Genomic DNA, 15,974 nt, shown 5'->3' on the forward strand with positions numbered 1-15,974 from the left:
AAATGCAAAAACAACAGTTGATGGACAGAATGCAGAACAATGTCATACATTCTCCCCAGTACAGAGATCTGGGCCTAAATCCATCATTTTTTTGCACTCCACACCACCCCAGTTCAGACATGGCCTTATGCAAATCAGTCTTGACCCTGTGCCTCATGGGAAAAGTCCAGTCCGAACTGCAAAGCCATGTCTTTCCTGGACCGGAATCAAGCATCCTAGGACCGTTTTTTGGCTATCAGCCTTCATCAGCCAGGATAGCTTGACTCCAGTGGTGTGGAGAGCCCGGGACTCACGTCTGAGCATACCCTTCCCACTCGGGGTGACAAATGGAAAAACAACAGTTGATGGGCAGAATGCAGAACAATGTCATACATTCACCCCAGTACAGAGATCTGGGCCTAAATCCATCCTCGTTTTGCACTCCACACCACCCCAGTTCAGACATGGCCATATGCAAATCAGTCTTGACCCTGGGCCTCATGGGAACAGTCCAGGCCGAACTGCAAAGTCATGTCTTTCCTGGACCGGAATCAAGCATCCTTGGACCGGTTTCTGGCTATCAGCCGTCATCGGCCAGGATAGCTTGACTCCAGTGGTGTGGAGAGCCCGGGACTCACGTCTGAGCATACCCGTCCCACTCGGGTGACAAATGCAAAAACAACAGTTGATGGACAGAATGCAGAACAATGTCATACATTCTACCCAGTACAGAGATCTGGGCCTAAATCCATCGTTTTTTTGCACTCCACACCACCCCAGTTCAGACATGGCCATATGCAACTGAGTCTTGACCCTGTGCCTCATAGGAACAGTCCAGGCCAAACTGCAAAGCCATGTCTTTCCTGGACCGGAATCGAGCATCCTAGGACCAGTTTCTGGCTATCAGCCGTCATCAGCCAGGATAGCTTGACTCCAGTGGTGTGGAGAGCCCGGGACTCACGTCTGAGTATACCCGTCCCACCTGGGGTGACACATGCAAAAACAACAGTTGATGCACAGAATGCAGAACAATGTCATACATTCACCCCAGTACAGAGATCTCGGCCTAAATCCATCGTTTTTTTGCACTCCACACCACCCCAGTTCAGACATGGCCATATGCAAATCAGTCTTGACCCTGTGCCTCATGGGAACAGTCCAGTCCGAACTGCAAAGCCATGTCTTTCCTGGACCGGAATCAAGCATCCTAGTACCGGTTTCTGGCTATCAGCCGTCATCAGCCAGGATAGCTTGACGCCAGTGGTGTGGAGAGCCCGGGACTCACGTCTGAGCATACCCGTCCCACTCGGGGTGACAAATGCAAAAATAACAGTTGATGGACAGAATGCAGAACAATGTCATACATTCTCCCCAGTACAGAGATCTGGGCCTAAATCCATCGTTTTTTTGCACTCCACACCACCCCAGTTCAGACATGTCCATATGCAAATCAGTCTTGACCCTGTGCCTCATGGGAACAGTCCAGCCCGAACTGCAAAGCCATGTCTTTCCTGGACCGGAATCAAGCATCCTAGTACCCGTTTCTGGCTATCAGCCGTCATCAGCCCGGATAGCTTGAGGCCAGTGGTGTGGAGAGCCCGGGACTCACGTCTGAGCATACCCGTCCCACTCGGGGTGACAAATGCAAAAACAACAGTTGATGGACAGAATGCAGAGCAATGTCATACATTCACCCCAGTACAGAGATCTGGGCCTGAATCCATCGTTTTTTTGCACTCCACACCACCCCAGTTCAGACATGGCCATATGCAAATCAGTCTTGACCCTGTGCCTCATGGGAACAGTCCAGGCCGAACTGCAAAGCCATGTCTTTCCTGGACCGGAATCAAGCATCCTAGGACCGGTTTCTGGCTATCAGCCGTCATCAGCCAGGATAGCTTGACTCCAGTGGTGTGGAGAGCCCGGGACTCACGTCTGAGCATACCCGTCCCACTCGGGATGACACATGCAAAAACAACAGTTGAAGGACAGAATGCAGAACAATGTCATACATTCACCCCAGTACAGAGATCTCGCCCTAAATCCATCGTTTTTTTGCACTCCACACCACCCCAGTTCAGACATGGCCATATGCAAATCAGTCTTGACCCTGTGCCTCATGGGAAAAGTCCAGCCCGAACTGCAAAGCCATGTCTTTCCTGGACCGGAACCAAGCATCCTAGTACCGGTTTCTGGCTATCAGCCGTCATCAGCCAGGATAGCTTGACTCCAGTGGTGTGGAGAGCCCGGGACTCACGTCTGAGCATACCCGTCCCACTCGGGATGACACATGCAAAAACAACAGTTGAAGGACAGAATGCAGAACAATGTCATACATTCACCCCAGTACAGAGATCTGGGCCTAAATCCATTGTTGTTTTGCACTCTACACCACCCCAGTTCAGACATGGCCATATGCAAATCAGTCTTGACACTGTGCCTCATGGGAACAGTCCAGCCCGAACTGCAAAGCCATGTCTTTCCTGGACAGGAATCAAGCATCCTAGGACTGTTTTTTTCTATCAGCCGTCATCAGCCAGGATAGCTTGACTCCAGTGGTGTGGAGAGCCCGGGACTCACGTCTGAGCATACCTGTACCACTCGGGTGACAAATGCAAAAACAACAGTTGATGGAAAGAATGCAGAACAATGTCATACATTCTCCCCAGTTCAGAGATCTGGGCCTAAATCCATCGTTTTTTTACACTCCACATCACGCCAGTTCAGACATGGCCATGTGCAAATCAGTCTCGACCCTGTGCCTCATGGGAACAGTCCAGCCCGAACTGCAAAGCCATGTCTTTCCTGGACCGGAATCAAGCATCCTAGTACCGGTTTCTGGCTATCAGCCGTCATCAGCAAGGATAGCTTGACGCCAGTGGTGTGGAGAGCCCGGGACTCACGTCTGAGCATACCCGTCCCACTTGGGGTGACAAATGAAAAACAACAGTTGATGGGCAGAATGCAGAACAATGTCATTCATTCACCCCAGTAAAGAGATCTGGGCCTAAATCCATCGTTGTTTTGCACTCCACACCACCCCAGTTCAGACATGGACATATGCAAATCCGTCTTGACCCAGTGCCTCATGGGAACAGTCCAGCCCGAACTGCAAAGCCATGTCTTTCCTGGACCGGAATCAAGCATCCTAGGACCGTTTCTGGCTATCAGCCGTCATCAGCCAGGATAGCTTGACTCCAGTGGTATGGAGAGCCCGGGACTCACGTCTGAGCATACCCGTCCCACTCGGGTGACAAATGCAAAAGCAACAGTTGATGGACAGAATGCAGAACAATGTCATACATTCTCCCCAGTACAGAGATCTGGGCCTAAATCCATCATTTTGTTGCACTCCACACCACCCCAGTTCAGACATGGCCATATGCAAATCAGTCTTGACCCTGTGGCTCATGGGAACAGTCCAGCCCGAACTGCAAAGCCATGTCTTTCCTGGACCGGAATCAAGCATCCTAGTACCGGTTTCTGGCTATCAGCCGTCATCAGCCAGGATAGCTTGAGGCCAGTGGTGTGGAGAGCCCGGGACTCACGTCTGAGCATACCCCTCCCACTCGGGGTGACAAATGCAAAAACAACATTTGATGGACAGAATGCAGAACAATGTCATACATTCACCCCAGTACAGAGATCTGGGCCTAAATCCATTGTTGTTTTGCACTCTACACCACCCCAGTTCAGACATGGCCATATGCAAATCAGTCTTGACCCTATGCCTCATGGGAACAGTCCAGGCCGAACTGCAAAGCCATGTCTTTCCTGGAGCCGGAATCAAGCATCCTAGGACCGTTTTTTGGCTATCAGCCGTCATCAGCCAGGATAGCTTGACTCCAGTGGTGTGGAGAGCCCGGGACTCACGTCTGAGCATACCCGTCCCACTCGGGTGACAAATGCAAAAACAACAGTTGATGGACAGAATGCAGAACAATGTCATACATTCACCCCAGTACAGAGTTCTGGGCAAAAATCCATAATTATTTTCCACTCCACACCACCCCAGTTCAGACATGTCCATATGCAAATCAGTCTTGACCCTGTGCTTCATGGGAACAGTCCAGCCGGTTTCAGTGTAACACCTCTCATCAGCCAGGCTAGCTTGAATCCAGTGGCAAAGTAAGCGAGGGACCCACGAATGGGCATACCCTGCTAACTTAGGACAAACAAAGCAAACACAAGGAGATGATGGACAGAGCTCTGAAACTTTTCAGACATTCACCCCCACTCACAGATCTGTATTGAGTCCATCATCATTCTTTAGCTCAATTTGCCACCCCAATTCAGACCCAGCTATATGACAATAAGTCTTGAGCCTGTGCATCATGGGAACAGTCCACCCCGAACTGCCAAGTCAGGTCTTCCCTGGACCGCAAACAAGCATCCTGGGACCGTTTTTGGGGTATCACCCCTCATCAGCCAGGCTAGCTTGAATCCAGTGGCAAAGTAAGCAAGGGACCCACGACTGGGCATAACCTGCCAACTTAGGACAGACAAAGCAAACATAACGAGATGATGGCAGTACCACTGACATATTTCAGACACTTGCTCCCAGTCACAGATCTGGGTTGAAACGATCATTGCTCTTTAGCTCACTTCGCTGCCCCAGTTCAGACCCAGCTATCTGCAAATCAGTCCCAGCTATATGAAAATCAGTCTTGGCCCTGTGCCTTATAGGAACAGTCCAGTCCCAACTGCAAAGCCAGGTCTTCCCTGGACCACAAACAAGCATCCTGGGACTGGTTTTGGTGTAGCAACCACTCATCATCCAGGCTAGCTAATATCCAGTGGCAAAGTGAGCAAAGGGCCCATGTCTGGCATTACCCTGCCAACTGAGGACGAACAAAGCAAACACAAGAGATGATGAACAGAGCCTCATGGGAACTGCCCAGTCTGAACTGCCAAGCCAGGTTTTTCCTCGACCTGAAACAAGCATCCTGGGACCGGTTTCTGTGTAATACCCCTCATCAGCCAGGCTAGTTTAAGTCCAGTGGCAAAGTGAGCAAGGGACCCACGTCTGGGCATACCCTGCTAACTTAGGGTGAACAAAGCAAACACAAGGAGATGATGGACGGAGCGCTTAAACTTTTCAGGCACTCACCCCCAGTCAAAGATGTGGGGTGAATCCATCATCGTTCTTTAGCTCACTCCACCACCCCGATTCAGACTCAGCCACATGCAAATCACTCCTGACCCTGTGCCTCATGGGAAAAGTCCAGCGTGAACTGCCAAGCCAGGTCTTCCCTGGACCAGAAACAAGCATCCTGGGACCAGTTTCAGGGTAACACACCTCATCAGCCAGGCTAGCTTATATCCAGTGGCAAAGTAAGCAAGGGACCCATGTCTGGGCATACCGTGCCAACTTAGGGCGAACAAAGCAAACACAAGGAGATGATGGACGGAGCACTGAAACTTTTCAGACACTCACCCCGAATCACAGACCTGGGTTGAAACCATCATCATTCTTAAGCTCACTTTGCCACCCCAGTCAGACCCATCTATATGAAAATCAGTCTTGGCCCTGTGCCTCATGGGAACAGTCCAGCCCGAACTGCCAAGCCAAGTCTTCCCTGGACCGGAAGCAAGCATCCTGGGACCGGTTTCGGGGTAACACCACTCATCAGCCAGGCTAGCTTGAATCCAGTGGCAAAGTGAGCAAGAGGCCAACGTCTAGGCACAACTGCCAATTTAGGGTGAACAAAGGAAACACAAGGAGATGATGGACGGAATTCTGAATCTTTTCCGACACTAACCCCAGTCACAGATTTGGGTTGAATCCATCATCGTTCCTTAGCTCATTTCGCCACCCCAGTTCAGACCCAGCTATATGACAATCAGTCTTGACCCTGTGCCTCATAGGAACAGTCCAGCCCCAGCTGCCAAGCCACGTATTCCCTGGAGCGCAAACAAGCATCCAGGGACCAGTTTCGGTGTAACACCCCTCATCAGCCAGGCTAGCTTATATCCAGTGGCAAAGTGAGCAAGGGACCCATGTCTGGGCATACCCTGTCAACTTAGGGCGAACAAATCAAACACAAGGAGATGATGGACAGAGCCTCATGGGAACAGTCCAGTCTGAACTGCCAAGCCAGGTATTCCCTGGACCGGAAACAAGCATCCTGGGACCGGTTTCGGTGTAACACCCCTCATCAGCCAGGCTAGTTTGAATCCAAAGTAAGCAAGGGACCTACGTCTGGGCATACCCTGCCAACTAAGGGCAAACAAAGCAAACACAAGGAGATGATGGACGGAGAGCTTAAACTTTTCAGACAATCACTCCCAGTCACAGATCTAGGTTGAACCCATCATCGCTCTTTAGCTCACTTCGCTGCCCCAGTTCAGACCCAGCTATATGCAAATCAGTCTTGACCTTGAGCCTCATAGGAACAGTCCAAGCCAGGTCTTCCCTGGACCGGAAACAAGCATCCTGGGACTGGTTTTGGGGTATCACCCCTCATCAGCGAGGCTAGCTTAAATCCTGTGGCAAAGTGAGCAAGGGACCCAAGTCTGGGTATACCCTGCCAACTTAGGGCAAACAAAGCAAACACAAGGAGGTGATGGACAGAGCCTCATGGGAAAAGTCCAGCCCGAACTGCTAAGCCAGGTCTTTCCTAGACCAGAAACAAGCATCCTGGGACCGGTTTCAGGGTAACACACCTCTTCAGCCAGGCTAGCTTATATCCAGTGGCAAAGTGAGAAAAGGACACATGTCTGGGCATACCCTGCCAACTTAGGGCGAACAAACAAAACACAAGGAGATGATGGACAGAGCCTCATGTGAACAGTCCAGCCCGAACTGCCAAGCCAAGTTTTCCCTGGACAGGAAACAAGCATCCTGGGACCGGTTTCGGGGTAACACCCCTCATCAGCCAGGCTAGCTTGAATCCAGTGGCAAAGGAAGCAAGGGGCCAACGTCTAGGCACAACTGCCAACTTAGGGTGAAGAAAGGAAACTCAAGGAGATGATGGACAGAGCGCTGAAACTTTTCAGACACTCACCCCAGTCACAGATTTGGGTTGAATCCATCATCATTCCTTAGCTCATTTCGCCACCCCAGTTCAGACCCAGCTATATACAAATCAGTCTTGAACCTGTGCCTCATAGGTACAGTCCAGCTCCAACTGCAAGCCAGGTCTTCCCTGGAGCGCAAACAAGCATCCTGGGACCGGTTTCGGTGTAAAACCCCTCATCAGCCAGGATACCTTATATCCAGTGGCAAAGTGAGCAAGGGACCCATGTCTGGGCATACCCTGCCAACTTAGGGCGAACAAAGCAAACACAAGGAGATGATGGACGGAGCGCTGAAACTTTTCAGACACTCACCCCAACTCACAGATCTGGGTTGAATCCATCATCATTCTTTAGCACACTTCGCCACCCCAGTTCAGACACAGCTATATGAAAATCAGTCTTGACCCTGTGCCTCATGGGAACAGTCCAGCCCGAACTACCAAGCCAGGCCTTTCCTGGCCCCGAAACAGGCATCATGGGACCCGTTTCAGGGTAACAACCCTCATCAGCCAGACTAGCTTGAATCCAGTGGCAAAGTAAGCAAGGGAACCACATATGGGCATACCCTGCCAACTTAGGGCGAACAAAGTAAACACAAGGAGATGATGGACGGAGCGCTGAAACTTTTCAGACACGCTTGTCACAGATCTGGGTAGAATCCATCATCGTTATTTACTTCACTTTGCCAACCCAGTTCAGACCCAGCTATATGTAAATCAGTCTTGACCCTCTGCCTCATGGGAAGAGTCCAGCCTGAACTGCCAAGCCAAGTCTTTCCTTGACTGGAAACAAGCTTCCTGAGACCTGTTTCGGGGTAACAACCCTCATCAGCCAGGCTATCTTATATCCAGTGGCAAAGTGAGCAAGGGACCCATGTCTGGGCATACCCTGCCAACTTAGGGCGAACAAAGCAAACACAATGAGATGATGGACAGAGAGCTGATACCTTTCAGACACTCACCCCCAGTCACAGATTTGGCTTGAGTCCATCATCATTCTTTAGCTCACTTCACCACCCAAGTTCAGACCCAGCTATATGAAAATCAGTTTTGACCCTGTGCCTTATGGGAACTGTCCAGCCCAAACTGCCAAGCCTTGTCTTCCCTGGACCGGAAACAAGCTTTCTGGGACCGGTTTTGGGGTATCACCCCTCATCAGTCAGGCTAGCTTGAATCCAGTGGCAAAGTGAGCAAGGGACCCACGACTGAGCATACCCTGCCAACTTAGGACAGACAAAGCAAGCATAAGGAGATGATGGACGTAGCGCTGACATTTTTCAGACACTCACTCCTAGTCACAGATCTGAGTTGAAACGATCATCGCTCTTTAGCTCACTTCGCTTCAGACACAGCTATATGCAAATCAGTCCCACCTATATGAAAATCAGTCTTGACCCTGTGCCTCATAGGAACAGTCCAGCCCCAACTGCCAAGCCACGTCTTCCCTGGACCACAAACAAGCATCCTGGGACTGGTTTTGGGGTATCATCCCTCATCAGTGAGGCTAGCTTAAATCCAGTGGCAAAGTGAGCAAGGGTCCCAAGTCTGGGCATACCCTGCCAACTTAGGGAGAACAAAGCAAACACAAGGAGATGATGGACAAAGCCTCATGGGAACAGTCCAGCACCAACTGCCAAGACAGGTCTCCCTGGACCACAAACAAGCATCCTGATACCGGTTTCGGTGTAACACCCCTCATCAGCCAAGCTAGTTTGAATCCAGTGGCAAAGTGAGCAAGGGACCCACGTCAGGGCATACCCTGCCAACATAGGGCGAGCAATGCAAACACAAGGAGATGATGGACGGAGCGCTGAAACTTTTCAGACACTCATCCCCAGTCACAGATTTGGATTGAGTCCATCATCATTCTTTAGCTTTAGCTCACTTCACCATCCCAGTTCAAGCCCAGCTATATGAAAATCAGTGTTGACCCTGTGCCTCATGGGAACAGTCCAGCCCGTACTGCCAAGCCAGGTATTCCCTGGACCGGAAACAAGCATCCTGGGACCGGTTTTGAGGTAATACCCCTCATCAATCCAAGCTAGCTTGAATCCAGTGGCAAAGTAAGCAAGGGTCATACGACTGGGCATACCCTGCAAACTTAGGACAAACAAAGCAAACATAAGGAGATGATGGACGTAGAGCTGAAATTTTTTAGCACTTACTCCCAGTCTCAGATCCGGGTTGAAACTATCATCGCTCTTTAGCTCACTTCACTGTTCCAGTTCAAACCCAGCTATATGCAAATCAGTTCCAGCTATATGAAAATCAGTCTTGACCCTGTGCCTCATAGGAACAGTCCAGCCCCAACTGCCAAGCCAGGTCTTCCCTGGACCGGAAACAAGCATCATGGGACCGGTTTTGGGGTATCAACCCTCATCAGCGGGGCTAGCTTAAATCCAGTGGCAAAGTGAGCAAGGGACCCAAGTCTGGGCATACACTGCCTACTTAGGGCAAACAAAGCAAACACAAGGAGATTACGGACAGAGCCTCCTGGGAACAGTCCAATCTGAACTGCCAAGCCAGGTTTTCCCTGGACCGGAAACAAGCAACCTGTGACCGGTTTCGGTGTAACACCCCTCATCAGCCAGGCTAGTTTGAATCCAGTGGCAAAGTAAGCAAGGGACCCACGTCTGGACATAACCTGCCAACTTAGGGCGAACAAACCAAACACAAGGAGATGATGGACGGAGAGCTTAAACTTTTCATGCACTCACCCTCAGTCACAGATCTGGGGTGAATCCATCATCGTTCTTTAGCTCACTCCGCCACCCCACCGTTCAGACCCAGCCATATGCAAATCAGTCTTGACCCTGTGCCTCATAGGAACAGTCCAGCCCGAATTGCCAAGCTAGGTCTTCCCTGGACCAGAAACAAGCATCATGGGACCGGTTTTGGGGTAACACAGCTCATCAGCCAGGCTAGCTTATATCCAGTAGCAAAGTGAGCAAGTGACTGAGTGAGCAAAGTGAGCAAGTGACCCATGTCTGGGCATACCCTGCCAACTTAGGGCAAGCAAAGCAAACACAAGGAGATGATGAACGGAGTGTTGAACATTGCAAGCACTCACCCCCAGTCAACTTATCTGGGTTTAATCCATCATCATTCTTTAGCTCACTCCGCCACCCCAGTTCAGACATGGCTATATGCAAATCAGTTTGACCCTGTGCCTCATGGGAACAGTCCAGCCCGAACTGCCAAATCATGCTTGTGGGGGATGCAGAACCCTTGAAGATGAGGGATGCAGTCTTGCAGTCACTGCGCATTTGTGTGCCGGCGGAGGGATTTGTTTAACATGCAAAGAGCAAATAATGGGCCCCGGTTAGGTGGTGGGTACGAAAAGCCATTATTTATTCACTTGCGCTAATTACTGAGCAATGGAATTTGTGCGGGATGAGCCACCGTAGTGGCCTAAACCCTTTGCATGGCCGCTTGTCCGTCATCGCTTTTTCCATAGTTTCCCTGCTGCATTCAACAGAGCAGCCTGCCCTGTGAGGAGGAGGGTTGCCACCAGAGTAGTCTAAACCAACCTGTATGGGCTTTTTACCTACAATTGGTCAGCTATCAGCAGACCAGAAGTAGCCTAAATGTTACATTTCCACTCCCCAACATATACCTGACTTTTGTGCATTAGAGACCACCGACTTTCCCAGTGCCACATTGGCATGTGTTCATAACCATCTTAAATGAATAAGACGAACAATACAGTTCGTTATGTTATTAGTTTGTTAATATACTGTTTATTGACCAATGAGCTTGTGAACGTATTCAATATTGTCTATGAAACGCTCACACTGGTACTGCTGCGGTCTCTTGGCTCTGCGCAAATTACATTTGTATTGAGCACTGTGTAATCCCATTGACAGGGGTAGTCTTTTTTTTCTAGACTCAGAGAAGTTGCTTGGTTTACAGGATTATCCGGATTTGTCGTGGAACACTTTAAACTAAAAGACAGCCCCTACTACTGTACACTGGTTTTGGCACAACACCCCCTATTAACGGGGTGCATGGACACTGCTGTGAACTCAATTAGATGGATGACCATGTCGACTCCTTACTACAGGGATGTCCTAAACCTGTTCAATCTGCTGCTTTTGGTGTCGCACTGAAGCTGGGACTTTTACTAACTCAGAGTGCTTGAGCTTGCTGGCAGCGCCACATAGCTGGAGACGCAGGTAACATGTGCTCTTTCTGTTTTTAGATAATAATAGTAACTTATTTTAATTTTTTAATTAGCGATTTATGCCTTGCACCGCTGTAATGTAAAGGGTTAAAATTGCCACCGCTCAATCATAGTTATTTAATTGACCGCAAAAGATGTTTTGGTAGGAGGTTTGTACGTTATTATAGACATCCACGCTCCGAACCAATGTTTTGGTACCTACACCGACCATAATTAAGTTTTGATGAGCACTTAATTATAGCTTATCAAGGTTACTTTGTGGTATTTGTGGAGTAAGGACATTCAGCCACTCTCTTCCAGTAAAATGTTTCCCACTGTTCTGTTTGGTTTCTGGCATTCCTGTCTGTCCATGTATCTATATGTGAGGCATGTACGAGATGCCCTTTTACTGCATCGACGTTGAGACCTTTTCCTGCATCCACGTTGAGACCTTTTCCTCCCATCCTGCACTGTAAAGTGCCCCTATGCATGCCCTGCTATATATAATGAACTTGAAAGTAACAAAATGTCCCCATTTCCTTGCAGCCCACCTCCTGAGCCAAGGCTCAGATAGGGGTCTTGAGCCGGGGAGAAGAACTGGGTCAGGCAGAAAGTTGATAGTGCTGGCACAGTGCACCCAGGCTGACTCTGCAAAGATCATTATGCAGCCTGCTTGTCTCTGACATAACTTTACCCCTCATTATAATTAGCATGCTTTGTTTGTGTTTTCAGGGATGGGAAAGGCTTCTTGAGGGCTCTAGATTTAGCCCAAGACAAGTCCCTGGAATGAATGTGTTTAAACATCTTGCACCATAGGTGAAACATTTGGGAATCAGGGAAGACCCCTATCCAAATCCTCTCCTCCAATTGTTGGAGAGAAATAATAGTTCTTGACCTCTTTATGCAGTTGTCATATTTAGAGGTTTAATCCACCACCTCACTCCAGGTCATTAGGAAAACTGCCTCCTGTCCTGAACTTTTCACATACAAACAACGATTTCATGCAAGTTAGTCTAATTAGTTCAGTGGAATAAAAACAAGTCCACAACACCCAGAGTGCATTAGTGTAGCTCACAAAAGTTCAGAACATTAAAACGTCTCCATAATAACCTCGAGAGAGGTGGTCACTTTAGTTGATATTAACATTGCTCTATTTGCATTTCAGGCCATGGTATATTAGGAATCCCCACTGGCGTAAGAGGCTTTTAGGGCTAGCGCTTGAGCAGCAAGAGCCCTTTTGTAAGGGGTTCTGAAAGCTGCTCGCGCGTGTGAGCAGGCTTTCGCTGGCTGCCATTGGATTTACCGTGTTTTTTTAATAAAAATAATGCACGCAATTGGGCAAAGGCGGGCGCATGTCCCGCCTTTGCTCCGGCCATTCCCACCGGTGGCCAGCACGCGCAGCAGCGTGTGTTCGCCTCACTCCCCCCGCACCTCTGGGATGTGCGCGCACCACTGGTTTGTTTTGCTTGTTTAAAGTAATGCTCTGGTCCCGGGTGTGACTGTGATTTTAATCCCCTTTGCTTAAACAGGGAAAACGAGTGAAGCCGCCCTGTGAGCCTTCGTTCTATAAATGGGCACCAGTGTTTAGTATTAAGCGCCGTGGGGTAAACAAACCTGGTGAATGAATGTCACCCAAGTGCGCCCCCCCCCCCCCTTAATCCATACAGGGTTTTCAACAAGAGGCTTCCCCTGTGGGGCACATTCCTGCCATTGTCCCGGGCAGCACACTGAAGCCAGCTCTGTGGGAACCGAGTGCCCTTGAAACAGCCATCGGGCCTTCCGTCAGCCCTTGTTAACACTCTGTCCGGACTGATAAAACACTGTCTTAAGCCTAAACAAATAACCCTCTCTCCGCTGAACCCCTCTGCAAACATCCTTGAAGTCCAGTGTAGCTGTGCTCCCCAGCAGCTTGGCGACTCTACACTTCGCCTGAGCCAAGATCAAGCAACCTGGGTTCCCCATTTTTGTGCCACAAAGCGCCTAGCAAGGACTATTAAAGTAACTAATTATTGTAACTAGTTAGATGAGGTGAGTGTGTGTGAGTTGCGGTGCGTAACCTAAGTCTACAAAATCTCCTCACAAATTTCCCGCTCAGTGCTACAGCGAGGGGGATAGGTGCTGTGGGGAATGTGAAACAATGAATGAAAAACACAGGACATACGTAAGGCGCATGGACCTCCCGTGCAGTTTCGATAAATTAGAAAGAGGAGGGGTTACCAGAAGTGGTGTGACGTGGCGCTCTCTATACACACGCATGGTGGTGTGGAGAAGAAAATAGGCCAGAGCTCCAAAATAGGAGCGGGACGCATTTTACGAAATAGTGAGTTAAAAAGTGACCCACAAAACTTTTAACTTTCTGCACATGGTCTCTGATGGGTAGATAACCGTCCTAATTAGTGCTTGCGCATTCAGTGTGATAGGTAATGCTTGGAAAATGCAGCTGTGAAATTCACTTTGTTCCTTCTCCATAAAAAATACGACATTGATATATCCCAGCTCTTCTACCACAGGATGCAATTGCTTCTTTAGACCATCCCATTGCTTAATTAGACCATACCATCCACAGAGCACCATCCCCGTTCCCTCAGTCTTGTCTCCATACTTCCCTCTCCCACTTTTCCACATCTACTGGACCCTGAGAACTTTAGGTAACTGTGCCGTCTTATTCTGTGTTTCAAAATGTGATTGACAGATTGCAGTGTTTTGGAGCAGGCAGATTAACAATCCAAGATGTTATATATGATTATTCAAACCTGGGAGCCTGCAGACACCAATCGACATATAGACACAAAACGTACCCACCATATCACAAAAACCGCCCTCCCAGACCAGCTGCCGGCAGTTTTTAGCTTGTGCCAGTTACTAATTTCGCCCTGTATTTTCTTCATGCTCAATTGAATACAGCTTTGTTATGTCTGCTGCTGTTATGATACTGCTGCTAAGATTGCTATGTGCTAAACGCCTGATAAGGGATCATAGGTTCATATCTGGCAGGGCTGACTTAGCCCTTCATCCTTCAAAAGTTGATAAATGCCATTAAGTTGGATATTTGTATCACATGTTATGTTAAGGGGGCCATGACAAGGAATAAAATAATATTGATTTGACCTTGAAAGAAAATAATCTAGCTTTCTTAAATATTCTTTCTAAAGACTAGAAAAAAATTTATCAACTAAAAGAAGCGAAAACTGTACATCAAACATTGTAAATGTAAATGTAAATGTAAATTGATACTTGTATAGCGCACTACTCATCCGCAAGGGTCTCAAGGCGCTTGTACGAATACCGCTGTGGAACCCATCCTGGCTTTCCCTGTGAGGTGTCCACTCCTGGGCACCCCCAAGGTGGAGGCCAGGCATCCTTAGCGTTGTGGGGGCCGTTGTGGAGATTAAGCAAGCTATTGCCCAGAGTTGCAGAGTGGGACTCCATGATTGGAATTGGCACCGAGGCGAGAATTTATCAGGTCTGTGGAATTTTTTGAGCCCTGGTCCCGGGCTAGACCTCTGCATCAGGGTCTGCCGCTCTAACCATCGAGCCACACATTAAAAGCCTCTATAGAGAAAACACTGTATTAATGTCATATACACTTTAACAACTTAAAGTACATAAACCAGAGACATCAGATTCACATTTGTCCCTTAGAAGTTCATCTTCTGGCACCTGTCCCAATAAATCCAGTGCATTATGTATTAGGAGATAATTTGCGAAGGGGGTGAAATTTCGACTGCCGAGGATCCTCCACAGGGTTTAATCCTGGTAGTGTGGTCGGACAGTATAGACTGCCACGGATGTCTTACCAACCCACGTCTTGTAACTTTCAACTATCTAAAAGCAATCAGCAGGTTTAGGTTGGAAACCATTATGTGCAAGTTTCAAGCCACAGCGTGCATACTTTAGCGCTGCAGTTGAATTAAAACTAGGGCGACTTGTAAATTACCTTAATCAGATGGGTAATTCTGCTGCACTGAATTTACTCAATCGCGGCTACTATGAAAATTTGGTATTGATATTACCAATTTCTAGGTGTGACTCAACTACAGAAGCTCGACTACACCAAGACGACAACGGTATCATAATTCACAACGGCACTGACACTCACATGCTCTCCGAGTCCGGACTTTCGAAAAACAAACCATCCAGGGAGAACGTAGTGTCTTGCGAGCCCAGCATGTCGACGGCAATGCTGAGGAAGGCGGCAGGACAATAAAGTGACGAATCAGCCGCTATCAGCGCGCGGCACGGCTGCCTTTCGGACCAGACTGGCGCGGCCCATTTCGAAGCCGAGGGTGGAAGATTCTAGAACATGCTCCGGTCTCTTTTGTAATTCTCGTGCACAGGCTTCGGAAGAAGACTCGAGAAAGATAAATAACTTACAAGACGGTGACAAATGATTCGCGTAGAACTGTCTCAGCATCTAACCTGGTGGCCGTTATATCACGCGAGGGCTGCAGTGTACATGCCCAACATTTTTGAAGAGGAAAGTGAGATTTAAAAAAATAATAATCGCGAGAATGCATTTCTCCCTTTGACACTGTTGAAGCGGAGGCATGGGAGATAGACAAAATTACGTAATTTTTCGCTTCACAAAAATCGGGAGTCTCCCTCCTGAGTCGTGTCTAATGGCATGAATGCTGTATTTCAAATTCAATTAACTCAAATGGGTTTTATTAATTTTAAACTTGGACTTTCTGTCTCTCTTTAATCAGTCGGCGGTCATTAGGGGAGCTAGCTGTAGAACACATTTCAAAGTGTTTCCTCCTAACATTTACTAATAAACGTATGTACTGATAAGGGGTAAATACTTATTTAGGTGA

At 48.5% G+C, this 15,974-nt stretch overlaps 1 protein-coding gene across 9 annotated transcripts in view; it reads right to left on the minus strand.

The window, feature by feature from the left end:
• The window catches only part of HFM1 (helicase for meiosis 1), a 4,349,684-nt gene extending 4,334,051 nt beyond the window's left edge, over positions 1-15,633 (minus strand). For 3 of the 9 annotated variants that reach the window (XM_078646235.1, XM_078646224.1, XM_078646215.1), the window contains exon 1: positions 15,260-15,628. In XM_078646235.1, coding sequence (XP_078502361.1) covers positions 15,260-15,330 — 71 coding nt within the window. In that variant the 5' untranslated portion in view covers positions 15,331-15,628. The other 6 variants (XM_078646278.1, XM_078646275.1, XM_078646244.1 and 3 more) reach the window with 4 other exon arrangements.
• Positions 15,634-15,974: the final 341 nt, after the last annotated feature.

The sequence above is a fragment of the Lissotriton helveticus genome, chromosome 1_1, assembly GCF_964261635.1.
Source record: "Lissotriton helveticus chromosome 1_1, aLisHel1.1, whole genome shotgun sequence".
In the NCBI taxonomy this organism is placed as follows: Eukaryota; Metazoa; Chordata; class Amphibia; order Caudata; family Salamandridae; genus Lissotriton; species Lissotriton helveticus.